This window comes from Xiphophorus maculatus, chromosome 3 (genome assembly GCF_002775205.1).
Source record: "Xiphophorus maculatus strain JP 163 A chromosome 3, X_maculatus-5.0-male, whole genome shotgun sequence".
Taxonomy (NCBI): Eukaryota; Metazoa; Chordata; class Actinopteri; order Cyprinodontiformes; family Poeciliidae; genus Xiphophorus; species Xiphophorus maculatus.
In genome coordinates this window covers 8,103,303-8,120,824 of record NC_036445.1, presented here as the reverse complement: position 1 = coordinate 8,120,824, position 17,522 = coordinate 8,103,303, and the positions used below count along the sequence as shown (strand labels likewise).

General features: G+C 36.7%; 1 protein-coding gene across 2 annotated transcripts in view; it reads left to right on the top strand.

The window, feature by feature from the left end:
- The window catches only part of LOC102221553 (thrombospondin type-1 domain-containing protein 7A-like), a 201,330-nt gene that overhangs the window by 144,572 nt on the left and 39,236 nt on the right, over positions 1 to 17,522 (top strand). For both annotated transcript variants that reach the window (XM_023330941.1, XM_023330939.1), the window contains 6 exons: positions 287 to 481; positions 2,967 to 3,233; positions 12,142 to 12,320; positions 13,098 to 13,103; positions 13,984 to 14,117; positions 15,096 to 15,249. In XM_023330941.1, the coding sequence (XP_023186709.1) occupies positions 287 to 481; positions 2,967 to 3,233; positions 12,142 to 12,320; positions 13,098 to 13,103; positions 13,984 to 14,117; positions 15,096 to 15,249 (935 nt within the window). The remainder of the gene's footprint in view (positions 1 to 286; positions 482 to 2,966; positions 3,234 to 12,141; positions 12,321 to 13,097; positions 13,104 to 13,983; positions 14,118 to 15,095; positions 15,250 to 17,522) is intronic.

The following is a 17,522-nucleotide window of genomic DNA, read 5'->3' as shown; positions in this document are numbered from 1 at the left end:
TCATACCAAGTCTACTGGACTTTCAGATGTGAAAACACAACTTAAGTACTAAACTCAAACTTCTTTTCCTTTTTATTTGCTAGATCTGAAGGTACTCTGATGTTATGTTAACTGTGCTCAGTAGGAACCACAAAAAACTAAAGTAATAAAATAAATTCTACTGCATAACATGATCTTGAACAACCTTTTAATGTCCGGCAAGCTGTATGTTAAACCACTAATAAAGACTAATGTCCTAATTTATACACTTTTTCTCTTTCTCCCTAACCTCGTCTGATTGTCCCAGCTGTGTCCTGCCGCCAGCTGGACGGGACGCAGGCCGACATCAGCGAGTGCCTGAAGTCCGCCAAGGCCATGCCCGCCATCACTCAGCGCTGTCAGCTCCCCTGCCAGGATGACTGCCAGTTAACCAACTGGTCCAAGTTCTCCTCCTGCACAGCTGACTGTGTGGGGGTCCGCACCAGAAAGAGGGCATTGATAGGTGAGGACTGGGGGAGACGGCTCAAACAATGCGCTGCTGTGAACCGGTCTCAAAGCCTCTCGTTTTCTCTGTCGGTCAGTGTCAGTGAGGTGCCACTCAGAATGACGTCTCAGGAGGGAAAGAGCAAATCTAAAACTGTTTATCAGCTTCAGCGGAGTCAAGATGCTTTCTGGTCATAAAAATCAAACGACAATGTTGGTGCAGTGAATTGTGAAGTCTTAAGAGTAGGAAGCTTTAAATGTGACCTACTAAGCTTCCTTTACCAGGTTAGGTCTATGGGTGATAAAAAACATATTCATTACATTATTTACACAAAAGCATTCAAGATAATATTTTAGTTCTGTCTATTTTGATCTCCTTTTAGCTGTTTTAGGACATCTTGTCACTTTAAATTTTATTAAGCTGCTGCTGGCCACGCCCCCAACTCAACGTTTACACTCGCACATGAAGATGGCTGCAAACGGATGCACAATTATGCAACCGTACAGCTCTGACAACAAAACACTTGTGTTTTTCAGCAGAAAAACCAGTTGGCCAAACGTTCCAGAGCTCAGCTTGGGTTGCTAGGTAACGTGCTGGGCTTCACTGGGGTTGCTTGGTAACGGGCAGTGCCTGCTTATTTGTGACATTACATTCTCAGAGTTTTTGAAACGGCTCATTAACGTAACATTAACTTGATTTTCAAGTCTTTTTTTAATTGCTTGTGTGGTTTCTAGAAGCAGCAGAGACCCAAATGGAAGAACAAAAACATGCAAAATGTTGCATAATAGGTTCGCTTATTAACAACAGAGGCCACAAAATGGAACCTTGCACTTCCCTAAGTTGAACGAGACAAGGGGGAGATTTGTACTTTGATGTAGCTTCACAAAATGATCTGACAGACAAATATGAAGAGAGCTTCTACAAAACGGATATCAACCTATCAAACAGATCTAACAGTGGACTGTGTCTAAAGACGAGGTTGTGGCCAGAATAAACATCACCAAACATTTAGTTGAATCAGTCTGCATCAGAACGTTGTTAGAAACTCTCAGAAAAGCCTTTTAATGGGAACAAATACCCTGACTAAAGGGTGGTTTTACTTAGCAGCAAACAGAAACTTGAAAAGTGTCTGATAACGACCAAAGAGAGAAGAGTTTAAATTGTTCTTTTTCATAAGCAGATGGACAGCAGCTTTGTTAAAATAACAGGGGATATTTCATTTCTCACATATCTGGTTTCATGAACAAAGAACAAAAATGTTGACAGTTTGAGGACATATAAACAGCAGGTGGATCAGGAGTAATAATGTCACTCATGATGCTTGTCTTTGCTCCAATTCTCTCCATGTTTGGTATTTAATTCACAATTTAATACTTTAATTCTCATTTTGTAGTTTTTCTACTCGCTGTGAGCTGGGCAATCTGGGAGATCAAACAGAAAATAAAAACATTGTGAAATCAGAGTAGAAGCCTTTGCTTTTTCTACTAAACCTACAACTTGTATTACTTGGAAAACATTAAGAGACTCAATATTAACCTTCAGGTTTTAGTTCAAGATTGAATTTTATATAACCTCATCTTTTGAAATTCCCCACACAACCGTGTCACAGTCAACTGATAAAGTGGGTGGCAAAAGGAAAAAAATATCATTATGTGGAACATAATGTATTCTTTTCTCCTGCCTGTCAGTCGTTTCCAGACAAATTACAGCATACAGCTTTGATGCAATTAAGGAGCAACTTTGTTCCGGATGGGGAAATAAACAAGGTAAAAACATGAAAATAATTTTCTAAGAAGAAAAAAAATTAAAAAAGCCAGTAAAGGTATTTCAGGTTGTCAAAAAGCAAATCATCTCCTCATTTGCATGTGAAATGGCTGCTTAATGATGGACTGCTGGAATGAAAAAGTTTATCTCAACTGAGGAATTTAAAGTAACGACAAACTTTAAATTTCTCATTAGTTCATGTGCGATCTGCTTCCAGCTCTTTGTCTTGTCATTTTTGCTCAAAACCATTCTTAGATAATGTGTTAACAACCAATCATTGTCTTTTCCAGCAGCCATTGTACAGGTCACACAGCCGTAAAACCAGCTGACCAAGAGCAGTTTTGAATATGTTTTTGAATACATATTCAAAAATATTTTATCAGTCCCAAAGGGACATTAAGTCCAGAGGAAATTAGGGTGCTAGGGTTGCTAGGTGACGGGTTGGGGTTACTAGGCAACGGGCTATGGTTACATTCTGATGTTTTTAGAAACAGGTCATTTTCATTAACTTATTGCCAAGAAACAGCTGTGTGGGTTTTTATAAGCACTTTGTTTTTAGAAGCAGCTAAGACCCAAGTGGAAGTACAAAAGTGTACAAAATGTAAATTTTGCTGAAAATGTCTCCTTTAATGTCTTCCTTATTATTTCATAATTTAATACTGGAGCAAGACACACTGATGTTAGCAAATACTTGAATATGTTTTTTGCTAATCTCTTGTACCTCTTCACTCTTCTTCAGGGAGAAGCAAAAAGAAGGACAAGTGCAAAAACACACAGATGTACCCTCTGAGCGAGACGCAGTACTGTCCCTGCGATAAGTACAATGCCCAGCCGGTGGGGAAGTGGTCTGACTGCATCCTGCCTGAGGGGGGGAGGGCAGATGGCACCGCGGCGATGAAGGTTCAGGGAGACGTTAAGGAGTGCGGACAGGGCTACCGCTATCAGGCCATGGTGTGCTACGGCCAAGACAACCGGCTGGTGGAGACTTCACGCTGCAACAGCCACGGTGAGTGAAGTCATTTCAGTTCGTCAGTCCGATTAAATGAAAAGTTGTACAGTAATTAGTTGGATAAATTTTCTTTGGATGTAAAGTCAAGACCACTAGCTTTGGGCGATTAAGCAGAAAACTCTCTGTCAGACAAACATTAACCAGGCAAAATGATTTGGGTGCAACTATAAATCAGACCTAAGTGAAGATGGCCACCCACCTTCTTCAAATTAAACAAAATTAGTATCAAGCATTTGTGCAGCAAAAATAAATAAATAAATGTTTGTGCTGCTAGCTTTTTAAAAATATTAATAAATGTTTCCAGAGGTCATCAAAGGTCAACCAGCCAGTCCACATTCACAGAATCAAACAAATTAAATGTCACTGTAACTCATTAATTCAGATTCTTCAGAGTTCAGATGGTGATGCCTGTTGGCAGGAGAGATCTTTTGTAGCAGTCTGTATTACAGCAAATCTGAAGAAGCCTCTGACTGAAGATGTCAATCAAGTGTTCTACATTTATTTACATTTATGCAGCTACGTTTACCTCCACTGCTACAAAATAAACTCTGCAGGGACCCTTCTAAAAGTAATTACATATTAACTTTAGAACCTTAATTTTTCAATTTTATGGTTAAGAAGGATTTAGCAGAGGGATTTACTAATTAGATTGGACCTTTCCATTTGTTGTGGAGTAAAACACTTTTAAAGAGAGAAAAAGCTGGCATTTTTAAAGGAGGAGTGACACAAATTCTGTTTTTATTTCTTAAAATAGGCAGAATGTTTCTCTTAATATTTTCATCTGAGCCCTTTAGGGTGGTGGGCCCTAAAGAATTTGCAAACTGAAAAACTCTTTAAGTTGTGGATTTACAATGACTTAAACTTCTCTTTCCTATAATAAATAACAAAATTATTAGAGTTTTTGTGTGCTTTGTTTATTTTTGAGCAGTGGAGAAAGCATACTGTAATTTTTTGTGGTTTTATACATTTTTCTGCCTGTAAGTACTTTTGACTTGACAATTTTTGCCCACATAGCAAAATATGTGGACACCGCTGGTCTGTGTAGTAAAACTCCCTTTCGTCTCAGAAATACAGACTCAGTCCCGGCTTTCTAAAACTTGCTTTGTATTGAATAGACTTACAAACTGCAAGTGTCACTTCCTTTGCATTCTCAACACAAGCTGACCCGACAGAGTCAGCAACTCACTCGACACAGAACCTCTTTTCTTTGCTCTTCTCTGCTTTCCGATCAATACCTCCTTAAAAAACCTGACTCCTAAGGCAGCAGAAATTTCTCTTGTTTTCACTTGTTGTTGTTGTTTAGGTCTTCTCTCAACCCGTCCAATTGGGCAAAGACCCAACTATCACAGCTTTTCCTATCTCACTGCAGGGTAACATACCAACATTACAGTTTTCAGATCCGTTGTTGGCTCAATAAACCTCACAGATTCCTCACATTGTCTGGACTAATTGAAACTTATTAAACTCAAGTGTTTTTTCTTCTTTTATACTGTATTTAAAGCCTAAAATGCCACTTTTGTCACTTATTATATTGTGATTAAAAATACAAAGAAGTTTGCTTTTATTTGCTGTTAGTTTGAGTTAATCTAATTTGCAGCTGTAAGGTGGATGTTCATGTGTTGTAGCTAGAAGCTACCAGAAGCTGCTGATGTTTTACTGTAAGCATGGCGACAGCCTGAAGCGCGTCTCTGTTCTTTAATAAGAGGAGTGAATAACATCACCAAAGGCTTTTTCTCAGAGGGAAAACATGTTTGTGAGCTTTACGACCTCCTCGCACTGTTCCCCTTTCTTATTTAGTGTTGTGTACTCTGTGGTATGGTTCATTAATCTGATTGTTTGGAGTTAGTCAGGGATAAGAGATGATGGATGAGTTATGCTTTTTGTTCAAAGTGGGTTTTGTTGGGGTTTTTTCTAAGGGATATTTATACTTTAAGGTATTTTATTTTCTGAATATGAAGATCTGATTATGGCTAGTTGTAGTTTGGGGTCTCAATCAAGTAAATTTATTAAATAATATTGATAATTAAGGATTGCAGCAGATCCCAGATATATTGGAACAACTGTCTCGTAAATGTTTTGTTTCTAAAGTAACCTGGTCTGAATTTCACCATTTCTGTACTAAACATCTAAAATATTAATTGCAATAAAAGTTTTAATTTTACTCTATGTGTAATGAATCTATCCAACATACAAGTTTCACTTTTTAAGACGAATTACTGGAATAAATTAATATTTCAATATTTTAGGTTATTTAGATGCTTCTGTATACTTGTTGATTGGATCAGGACTTTTTCTAAATAGTAAAAATGTTTCATCATTTAGGATCAACACATCTTCAGCCTTCAGCACCACTTTATGTCAACTTGGACATTTATGCTGATGTTTTTCATTAACTTAAATCTATTTTAGATTAAAAAAATGTTGAAGCTTACGTTATAAAATACAAGTGAATGATTAGAAAAACGACTGTTCTTTATTTTTTATGTCTTCTCATGAACTCAACATCTTCCAGAATATTTCATAGTATAAATCTCATTCAAAGATGTCTTGGTTTTCAGTCTTTTCTCAATTTTCTTTTTTTTTTCTTTAAGCACATTCAGAGTCATGGGAAAAATCAAAGTGAAGCCATTTTCTTTGACCATGATGAATCAGTTTGTTTGAAAAAAAAAAACTATTTAAAATGTCTTTCTAAATTCATGAGAAAAAAAAGTTATGAGTCTTGTCTAAAATCCTTAACAGATGTCACAGTTTATAAAAAAAGACCAGTAGGTGATACGCTGATTAACTTTGAAAGAAAATGACAAACTCTTTTGAAAAATTGGTTTAGATTTTTTTTTAAAAAAGAACTACAATGTTATTTCAATTAAGTTTTAAAATATTCAAAAAGTTAGTTTGTGATCTAATGAAAAAAATCCTCCTTTCAATGCAAATATTGCATTAAAACACAAAGTAACTGCTGCAACTGACTTTTTAAATTAGTATTTAGAAACTTTGCTGAGTTTTGTCTGTCTGTTGGAACAGAGGTAATAAAAGCCTCTGAAGAGACACCAGAGCCTTTGGAGCCAGAGGTTGGAAACCCGCCTGAAAGGAGAACTAACGCATTTTTAAAGTAACATCACGTTAAGTAAAATCCTACCATAATGCTTGTTGTAAAATTTTCTACAAAAATACAAAAATTAGAAAAAAGATTTTAAACACAGAATATAAAAATAACACTCTGGTGTTTTTAGCGTATCTCCAAACTTGGTGTTTCTGCGCGTCGCCTTGTCGGCCATGACGGTTCCGATCGTCAGAATCCAAATCTGAAGAGTTTTCACTCGATTCTGGAAATCTGTCTGTTTGGTTTAAAATCATTCACTCCCATAAGTCTTCCAGCATTTCTTCAACACAAAAAAGGTTTATTTTTCCACTTCCACTAACAAACAACAAACACTATTAAACATTTTAATGGCTAACTGATTCACAGTGAACATCATGAAGAAAAAACGGCAACTCCTCCCCAAAATCACCCCCATTTGTCGACGTAATAAGCTATTCTTTATGTTTCAGATTGATGTGTTTGGTGGAAATGTTTCACTAAATTACATCTAGGCAATAATAGTATTTTTGACATTTGATATAAGCGATTGATATAAACTAATCTAATGGCTCAGCTAGCATATTTAAATGTTAAAGTTTATGTTTACCTCAACTAATTGAAACATTTATCCCGTTTTCAACATCTTCAGCGTGTCATAAACAATTCTGCATTAAAATCCTGCGACATAAATCATAATTTAAATCTGAATTGACTCTTTTTCTCCATTCACTTCTCAGTTCAAGGTGTGAAATTTATTATAACATAACCCAACGCTGTAGAATCCTTTTCCTCTGAAATTCACTAAAGTGAGACGTTTGTTTGTGGACTTAAAGCCGCTCGCTCTCATGAGCAGGGACTTACTTTAAATCCTACATTTCAAATTTTGCAGGCTTTTTCTTCTGACAGAAGCGCTTGTGTCCTCCTTGTACGGCGGTCTTATCTCAGATCCAGAGACTTCAAGCAAAGATGTTCGCCTCCGAAACGCGCCGGAAAAATTGCTGTGAAACGGAAAGACGGCTGAACGAACGCATCAGCGCTGTGCATATATAAACAGGGTTTTAGTTTCCTCGTGTGAGTCACGGATTCAGATGGTTAATCTGAGCGTGGGTGTGACGACGGCTCATCATCATCAGGATGCTGCTCTGCATGTTTACACCTGTGCAGCTCCCGGTTAGTGCGTTTATTTCAGGACGTAATTACAGTCGACGACAACGAAATGTTCCTTGAGATGCTCACAATAACCAAACCATGTTGAGCAAGCGTTCGCTCGTGTGAATCTCAAAGCTATCATTAAATCTCTTTTATTCGTCATTCGTTCTGCCGCTCCCTCCATCTCAGTCGCCGTCACTTGAAAACTTGATAGTAGAAGAAAGGAGCGGTCCGTCCTCGACTCGGCGGCTGACACGATGCTGCCGGCTGTGATCCAGATCAGGCAAACTGTGAGACTCTGACCTCTTTATTCCAACAGATAAAAAAAGAAAAATGGAACGTGCGATAACGACTGATCAAAGATTTGGGACGTCACTTTTTGGAGAGTGAATAAATATTTCAGAGTGAGGGACAAAATAACAATAAAATCTTTACATTGGCAATGTATCCATTAAAGAACAACGCAAAAATACAAAATCATACCAAGTAATTTTGGTTGAGTTTCTAATGCAAATAGTACACTTGAAATCAGACAAAACTAACTTACAAGTAACTTTTCAGCTACATACAAGAGCTTGTTATAAGTCAATAATTCCTCAATATTAATTAAAAAGTTCTGGTTCTACTGGCATATTATTACACTTGTAACATGAGAAAATGTTTTGTTATAAGTGAAATAATCTTTTAGTATAAGAAGTATTTTTTCATCAATATTAAGGAATTATTGACTTAAAACAAGTTCCTCTGTCTTGCTGAAAAGTTACTAGTTGGTTTTGTCTTATTTCAAGTGTAATAAGATATTTACATTGAAACTAGAGTAATATTACTCTGTAAGATTTTGTTTTTTGCCGTGTTGTTGATGTGAAGTTGCAGTTTCTCTGCTCTGCTACTCAAAACATTTTAATTAATATTTACAAAATCAATACTAGAAGCCTATTCATTAAATAGAATATAGTTTTGTTGTTTTTATAAAATTGTAATTGTTTATCAACTGCATCACTTATTTCTGTATAAATACTATCAGCCCTAAATAAGTAGTATTTAATGACATTTATTCAATAGTAAGGTAAACAGTTTTGAATAAACAATAAATTTCAGTTCTGGTTTATTGGTTTTATTGACCATTTTTAGTCGAAGGGCTAAAATAAATACCAAGGAGGCTGAAGACTTTTTTAGAAATATTTAAATTATTCACTTTTGGGGCGTAATTAGCAGTGTTTTAATTTCCAACATGTTACTGTTGTAAAATTATCTGAACTGCTTTTCAATATATTTCAATATAAAATGGAGGGAAATTCTTGCTGTTCCTACAAAGCTTTTCCTTTTCTTAAGGGACTTCTCCACATATCCTTAATGCCATTAAAGCATTTAAGACTATTGGCAGGAAGAGCTGCTCTCATTATCAGATAAAATTGGTTTCCTGACAGGTAAGAGTTTTCTGCAACCGTGTGACATGTACACCTGGGAACTACATCAGGGACTTGTGTCAGACTGCAAATTGATTTTAAAGACATCCAAAGTAAAGTCCTGCCTGGACTGAGACTAAAACCTTCCTGAGGACGCTGGGCACCACATCAGTTAAAGTTAAAGTGAAGTGCAAGCTCAGCTGCTGCAGGACTCGCACGACCTGAGCTTCCAAGTGACAGAGTCGGTGATATAAAGTGACTATGTTTAAGTGCTTAAAGGTCAGAGGTGAAGGAGCCAAGATGGAGTTCATGCTGAACTCAGCAGAGTGTGAGAGGTCCTGAAGTGGATTCGGAAACATTGAGGTGGACATAAAGCAGGCAGTGCTGCAGGAAAACCTTCAGACTTCTTCTACTTTTTGTCATATTTTAATGTTTTAAATCATGAAACTAATTATATTAAGCAAAGAAAACATGAGTATAAACACTAACCTTAGCATTTCTGCTAATGTAGCTCATACACTGTTTGCATGCTGAATGAAGAAGTCAATATTGGTGATAACCCAAAAAATACTGGTGGTGACAACATGCTAGTCATTCTACATGCTAGTGATAGTCTTTATCTAAATCATGTAAACACAAAAATACAAAGTCGTGGAGCGCACTGTAAACAATTGAAACCTTACATTTTGCCAAGTGCCGTCGTTAGATATCTGAATGTTGATTAATGTTTCATTGATAATGTTTCAAAAGCAACTCTAACCAGGTGGGTTTTTAGTCTAGATTTAAAGGAACTCAGTTTTCCTGGCAGCATCTAAGCTAGCCGTAGCATTTTAGATCATTTCAGCACCTTAGCATATATATTATTTGCATACTGAATGGAGTAAGTCAATGTTAGTCAACATGCTAGTGATGACCCACATCCTAAAGGTAGTGTCAACATGCTAGTCACTCTACATGCTGGTGATAGCCCACATGCTAACGCGGAATAAGTCCCCATTAGAGTTGGTTTTCAAAAGATGCTTTACTTTGCTTAACTGGCAATCATAGCTTTGCGTCGTTTTTGAGAAATTTCCCTCCACTCTTCTTTTACAGAATTGTTTTAATTTGCCTCCATCTGAGGGTTTTCAATCATTAATGTCTCCTTTAAGCTAATTCCAAAGCAGCTCAATCAGATTTAAGCCCAGACTTTGACTGGGACGTAACAAAACCTTAATTCTGGGACTTTTAAGCCATCTGGAGGTGTAATTTACAATGCGCATTCCAACTTCTTCTGAGATGCAGGAAGCCCTCTATAAATTGAAATTTACGGTTTGGTGGCCTGAAAGTTGTGCTTTACAGCTCAGGTGCAGTTTGTACTGCAGAAGGCACATAAATGACACTCGCTCTGTCGAAATAAAGATTTAGTGAGACGATTGTTGGTCTGCTGGGACACAAATGGAAGCTTGTTTAGAAAATTCGCAGCAACTAGCAATACCACTCTTTTTTTTCATCTCTACAGTCGGACATGCAGATGGCCAAATTCTTCCTGGAAGATGTTTTAATGAGACAGATGTAATAACTCTGTGGGTAGAGGGAAAAATGCAAGAAATCTGTTCAGATTATCAAATGGGAAAAATAAAAAAATTTCTTTATTTTGTTGGTCAAATTATTTTTTCTAAAATCTAAAATGAATCATGCATGAGTGTTTTATCCAAACACGTTTATGTCATCATTACTGAGAAATATTCATAAATTATTAGCTGAGAATTAGATGTTTGTGTGGAAAAACATGACACTATTTATAAAGGAAATTAGAAAAATAGACAGCTCACAAATATATCAACCAGAATCCAAATGTCATAAGTTACAGATAATTATTTTATCTGTCAAGAAATAATAAACCAAGGAAGAAGATGAACACACAGACACAGACATGATTTTCCTGCTCACTTCACATAATTAGTTTTACTAATGAAACCAAACCAAATTAGAGACCAGTTACATGAGCTAAAACTGCATTATTGTCTCTTCACTAAACAGATTTTCAGAGATGTGACGTACAAGTTTAAAGGTTCAGGGGAATAATTTGTTTTTGGAAATTTCTCTGAAGTCCTTCCTGGTGGAAACAAAGAAAATTGAAGCCTGCGGGTGGAAAAAGCTCCAAAAAAACAGCAGCACCTATTAACTGTGTTGTAACCCAGTGAACTCCGCAACAATGGATTAAAATAATGAGGCTTTCTCCCAGACACAACAACTGCTCTAGTGAAATTTTACACTTGCGTAACTGATGATAATTTGGGCCTCTCAGTGCAGTTTTATTTTACCGACTGAAAATCAGAGTGTGGATTTAGTTAGACTAAAACGCGGCGCTCAGGTTAATAGTTCAAACTGATAGATTTGATTTAAAGTCATGGTACAAAGAAAATACAAGACTTAGTAAAAGTGATCTAATCTTTACCACTTCCTAAAATAATAGAAAAATACAAAACACATTCCATACTGTCGTTATTTGTTGAATGGGAAGCCAATACCTGACAGCTATGTGCGAAAAACTTAGTACACCTTTGCTCTTTTTATTTTGATTTCATCAGCAGCAGGTGTGGCCGAAATCTAAAAAGAAAACATTATGTCAGTTTTCTCACTAGGACAAGTTGCAAAGACATTTTCAAACTTTGCATTGAGACGGATTTTTTAGAAAGCTAGCTACCTAAAAATTAAGCTAGATGGTTAGGTTCGTGCTACATAGAACTTTAACTATCTAGATGGGAGCTAGATGGATAGCTAGCTAGAACATTAACTAGGTAGGTAGCTAGGATAGGTAGCTGTCTAGAAAGGTAGCCTGGATAGGTAGCAGTCTAGGATATCTAGAAAACTACCTATCCTACAGCTAGGATAGCTAGCTACCTGCAAAGATAGATAGCTAGAAAGTTAGCAAACTAGATAGGTAGCTTTCTATACAAACAGACAGAAAGAGATTATCATTACCATCTTCCAGTCAGCCCTCTTAGATATACGTAAAACACTTAAAACAATAAAATATGTTAAAAACATTAATGTTTGTCTGTTGCTACAGGATATTTTATAACCTGTTGGATGTTTGTCACAAAAAGCCTTACTAACTTCACTTCATCTTTGCTTTAATTATTAATAATGTAGAGTATGCTGTTTGTGCACATTTGAGGTCAGATTAAAATAATTTCTAAAATTGGCAGCTACTTGTTAAAAAGGAAAAGTGATTAGCCTCCATTTGCCGTATAATTAAAGCCTCTCCTATGTTGTTTCTTCCTGTCAGGTTATATTGAGGAGGCGTGCATAATTCCCTGCCCATCAGACTGTAAACTCAGTGAGTGGTCCAACTGGTCCCGCTGCAGCAAGTCCTGTGGGAGTGGAGTGAAAGTACGCTCCAAGTGGCTTCGGGAGAAACCATACAACGGAGGCCGGCCGTGTCCAAAACTGGACCACATCAACCAGGTGGGCAGACATAAAGCATCAGAGACACAAGAAGCCAAATGTTTCATCGTTGATCTTTTCTGGACGGTGTTACAATATGAAACGGAGTCAGTAAATGTTACTAGTTACATTTACTTCAGTGACTTTTTTGAAAAAAACTTACTTTTAGGGGTATTTTCAACTACTGTGTTACTTTTACTTGAATAATTTTATTGTGAAGTATTTCTGCTCTTGGGTAACATTTCTGAATTTTCTACCCACTGAGTGAACAACAAACATGTTTTAGCCAAAAAATTCAACAGACACCTGCAGTTTCAGTTAAAGTTTTGTAAGTTTACTATTGAGAAAAACTGGTTTGGAAAAATATTATGGCTGATTTTGTTATTTTTTGTTTCTTGGATGGATACTTTTTACTTTTACTTGAGTGTAGTTGTTGGGTGCTCTACCACGTCTGCTGAAAGGTTAATCTCATTTGAGTTGCCATTTTTGTGAATCAGTGAATCCCCTGAAACCGTAACATATAATGCTCCATTAATGGAGTTTTCTTATGAATTCCTCAAATTTGTAAAAATAAAAAACATAAAACTCTGCTTCCCTGAGCCGTGTTGATCCCGGCCTCACAGCTTGTCTGTTTAGTTTGCCTCAGTATTTATGCCAAAAGCTTTTCTGATTATGTCCTCTGAAATGCTGCATTAATCATGGCGTCTGCGCTTTATGAGCTGTTAGCTCACTCTCATTAATCCATCTGTCTCTTCTTAATCCACAACAACTCCCGTCGGACGTGACTTCCTGCCACAGGCCCAGGTAAGAGCAGCTCTGTTCGTCGTGTGTCTCACATGTAAACCGTCGCCTACATCAGTGGGTCAGTGACAGATTAATCAGTTTAATTGTGATTAATCGTCAACTAATTTAGTGATCGATTAATGGTTAACAGACTCAAATAAAAGGCAAATTTCTGAAAGAAAAACATACTCAGCTGTAATTAAGCCAAAACTATACTAAAAAAATTTATTTTACATTAATAGGGGCCATATTATGTAAACTAATTGACTTTTTTTAACTTTATATCCTGTTATAATATTATTCCCTTCATAAAAACAGACCTGGAGCTTTGCTTTGATTCTTTCATCCATGTTTGAGAAGTCCTTTAATCTCCATGACAACCGTTCAGCAATCCAAAACACCTGATTAGACCTAGCCCCGCCTTTGAGACGCAGCTCCTCCTCACAGCTGCAGATTCAAAACTTCCACCTCACAGAGCAGCCCTCTCCTGCTCCTTCAGACTAGCCAGCAGCAATCAGCAAACACCTGGTGGTACTGTTCATCTGCTGATCTCATTATAGGAGCTGCTTCTCAGTGAAACGCTGGTAAAAACGTCTTTTAGGGGTTAAAAGACGTTTAACCCCTAAACGTCTTTTAACCCCCTCACAGCCATGTTGTGATTACTTCCTGAAGGGAGAGTTTCACAAAGAGCAAGAGCTTCTTAAAGAGACAGAGACCCAATTTCAAGGTATTAAACCGGATAAATAGTCTGCTGGTGGAGCTAAATCTCAGAAAGTTGATTAAAATTATCATTGTGTGTTAGACAAACCTGCCAAACTGTGTAAAGAAATAAAGTCCAGTTTTTATTCTCAGATCTTTTTTTAAACAGCATGAAAGTGTAAAAGGTTTTCGTTGCTCTCAGGTGTATGAGGTGGTGCCGTGTCAGAGCGACTGCAGTCAGTACGTCTGGGTCGCCGAGCCGTGGAGCGTTTGGAAAGTCAGCAACGTGGATCTGAAGGAGAACTGTGGGGAGGGAGTCCAGACCCGAAAAGTCAGGTATCTGCAGGAAATAAAATAATAAAATTTAAAAAATTAAAAATCAGGGTGGAGTAGTAACTAGTTACATTTACAGTTGAGTAACTTTTTGGAAAAAATTTAGTTTTTCCTTAAGTAAATTTATTATGAAGCAACTCTACATAATACTTCAGTAAAATGTCTGGATTTTTTTACCCACTGAATGAAAAACAAACATGTTTTAACCAATAAATCACGAGACACAGTCACACACTTGCAGCTTCTGTTAAGGTTTCATAATTAATTTGGAATTTTTGTTTTCTTTTTCCTGATTTTGTTATTTTGTAATTATGGTATTTATGTGAATTATTTTCATTTTGTTCCTTAGAATACCAAAGGAATATTCCTTTGGTATGCTAAGGAATACCAAAGGAATTCCTATTCCTTTGGTATTATATTCCAAAGGAATTTGATATTATATTCTACCAAAGGAATATTCTTCCTTTGGTAGAATATTCCTACCAAAGGAAGGAATATTTTGATCCGTCAAAATAAAATCGAGCAAAATTCTTTTAATTAAATTAAAATCAGTTTAATTTAATGTTTAAATTAATTAAGTGTTAATTGTAGAATTAATATTTAATTGTTAAGTATTAAATGATTGATGTTTTGATAAGTTATATTACATTTTACCAAATTATTTTTTACTCTCGAGTAATTTCTTTCTCCTTTTTACTTTAACTGAGTAAAAATATGTTGATGCAGTTCTACTCTTACTTGAGTAAATTTTTTGTTAAATCAAAGTTACTTTATTGTACCAGGTACAGGCACAATAAAGTAATAGTAATTAAAAAGTTTCATATAGTCCATACAAAACACAATAAAAACAATAATTTTTTTTAACCAGATGGCAGATACATGATTTTAAAAACACAAACTGTTGTTTAGTTACCAGGTTTAACGTTTACTGTCCTGATGGAATAAAGAAGGTTTTTCTGACGGGGTTGAACTGGTTTCCAGGTGCATGCTGAACACGGTGGACGGCCCGTCGGAGGCCGTGGAGGATTACCTGTGCGACCCGGAGGAGATGCCGCTGGGAGCCAGGGAGAGCCGGCTGCCGTGTCCGGAGGACTGCGTCCTGAACGACTGGGGCGCCTGGAGCCGCTGCAGCATGGTGAGCAAACCCAGCGCAGAGCAGCGTCTCCGCTAGCGACGGGAAGGATAAGAACTTATCGATTCCTTATGGATTCCCTTTGAGTTAGGAAATAAACTCTCTAATTCAAAAATATGAACCATGTTGTAGTTGATTCAAACAAAATTAAAACTTGAGTCCCTCTGTCAAATCACCATTGTAACATGAAATGGATTTCCTTTAATATAGTAATAGTTGGAAAATATATTATAATTTATTGAATATGACTGTAAACGTTGGAGATTATTTATACAGTATGGCGCTAACCAGGAAGTGAAGCAGTGCTGGAAGCACCGCCCTCTTGAGAGTTACTACGGTTGCTAAGCAACACATCAAACGCTTTGAAGTGTTGCTAAGCAACACATCAAACGCTTTGAAGTATTTTTTCTTATTTGAGTCACATTTATGGATTTTCTACCCACTGAATGAACAACAAAGATGTTTTAACCAAAAACCCACCAGACACAGACACACATATGCAGATTTTGTTAAAGTTTTATAAGTTTTTTATTGAAAGAAACTGATTTGGAAAAAAATAATTCTTTTGTCTGGTTTTGTTATTTTTTGTTACTTATATGAATTCTTGTCATTTTCTTTAAAATACCAAAATTTCCACTTAACTTTATATTTTGCTCCGTCTGATGATGCAATTTTTAAATATTAAATGATTGATAATTTGATCAGTTAGACTTTTTACCAAATACTTTTTTACTCTTACTCGAGTAATTTCTTGGAATAGAATATAATATACTATATTGAGCTCCAAGGGAGAATTGCTTATTAGTTGACAAGCTACTCCATCTAAAGTGTGAAATATTAATAATACAAATACAACCAAAAGAGATAAAATTTATAAAAAATATATGTGTAAACCTAAGAGTAAGTAATTCAATATGACTGAATATAAATAAATAAATAAAACCAAGCATGCAAATATATTAATTTAAAAATAAGCTATAAGTGGCTACTCTTGACTTTTACTTGAGTAAAAATATGTTAAAGTAGTGCTATTCTTACATTAGTAAAATATTTTTGTGCTCTACCCACCTCTGGTTGGTAACTAGCTCTCTGTTTATTGTGATTAAAGTTCTGAATATGTTACCACTGTCTTTCTTTGTTAAGTATAAATATATTTTGGAGCATTTGTGCCGCGACGCCATCTTGGATGTGGCGTAACATGTTCAGTACGTCACACGTTATGGGAACCGATAACGATTCTGCGTATTTGAACTCCTGAGAGCCGGTTCTCGATTCCCAACCCTAAACTCTCCGACTCCTGAGAAGCCCTCCGAGATTTATCTTGGTATCTTTTTCTTGTCACAAGTATTTTCCCTCAGGCCGAGAGGACACGAAGCTTAGCTGCACTGTATTATCGTGAGCAGTGTGTGAATCTTTGTCAACAGGTTACTTCTGGTACACGGAGGAGGAATAAAGTAGATCCATGAACTGGGGAAGCAAGACAAAGTGGCTTATACATCACCTATATTACACTGTGCTCACCGCGCGTTCAGCAGGGGACGACGATGATTTATGATAAAGATTCACAACTTCGGAGCAGGTCTCCAGCTCGCATTTAATGATGCACACTCACCTGCATATGTAAGCTGGAAATAACGCTCCTGCTTTGGCACACTGCCACAAATATGTGAAATAATTTATTCTGTTTGGAAACAACTTTTGCTCAAATTTGCCTTTAGAGGGCTTTGTTGAAATAAGCAGAATGAAACAAAACAGAGATTATGGAGGAGCAGCATTCAGCTTCTATGCAGGACAAATCTGGAACAAACGTCAAGAAAACTGCAAAACAGCCGAAACACTGAGTTCCTTTAAATCAAGACTAACAGCCCAGCAGTTTATAGTTGATTTAGAACCATAATAAATGAAAATTAACCAACAAATATGATGTGTGTTGATGTTTTTGATGATGGCCCTCCATGAAGGAAATGGCGAGTGATGCAGCTATTAAGCAGCACCTTTCTAAATTATTCATACTTATTTCAGATATGCATTAGTTTCTCTAATATTTCACTAAGTCAGGTGTCAGAATATTCTCTTCGCTGGTTTCACTGGTTTCACTGGCTTCACCAGGCTGCTGTTAATCACACCCAATTCTTTCCCCCTCAAAAAAACTCCCCATCTTCCCACAATTCCCCTCTCGACATGGAGTCTGCAGTGGCACCAGCGGGGCTTCACACATGTTTTATTCATCGTTCCAGCAATGGAGCCATTCAGAAGGCTGTCATTTTCTCCCACTG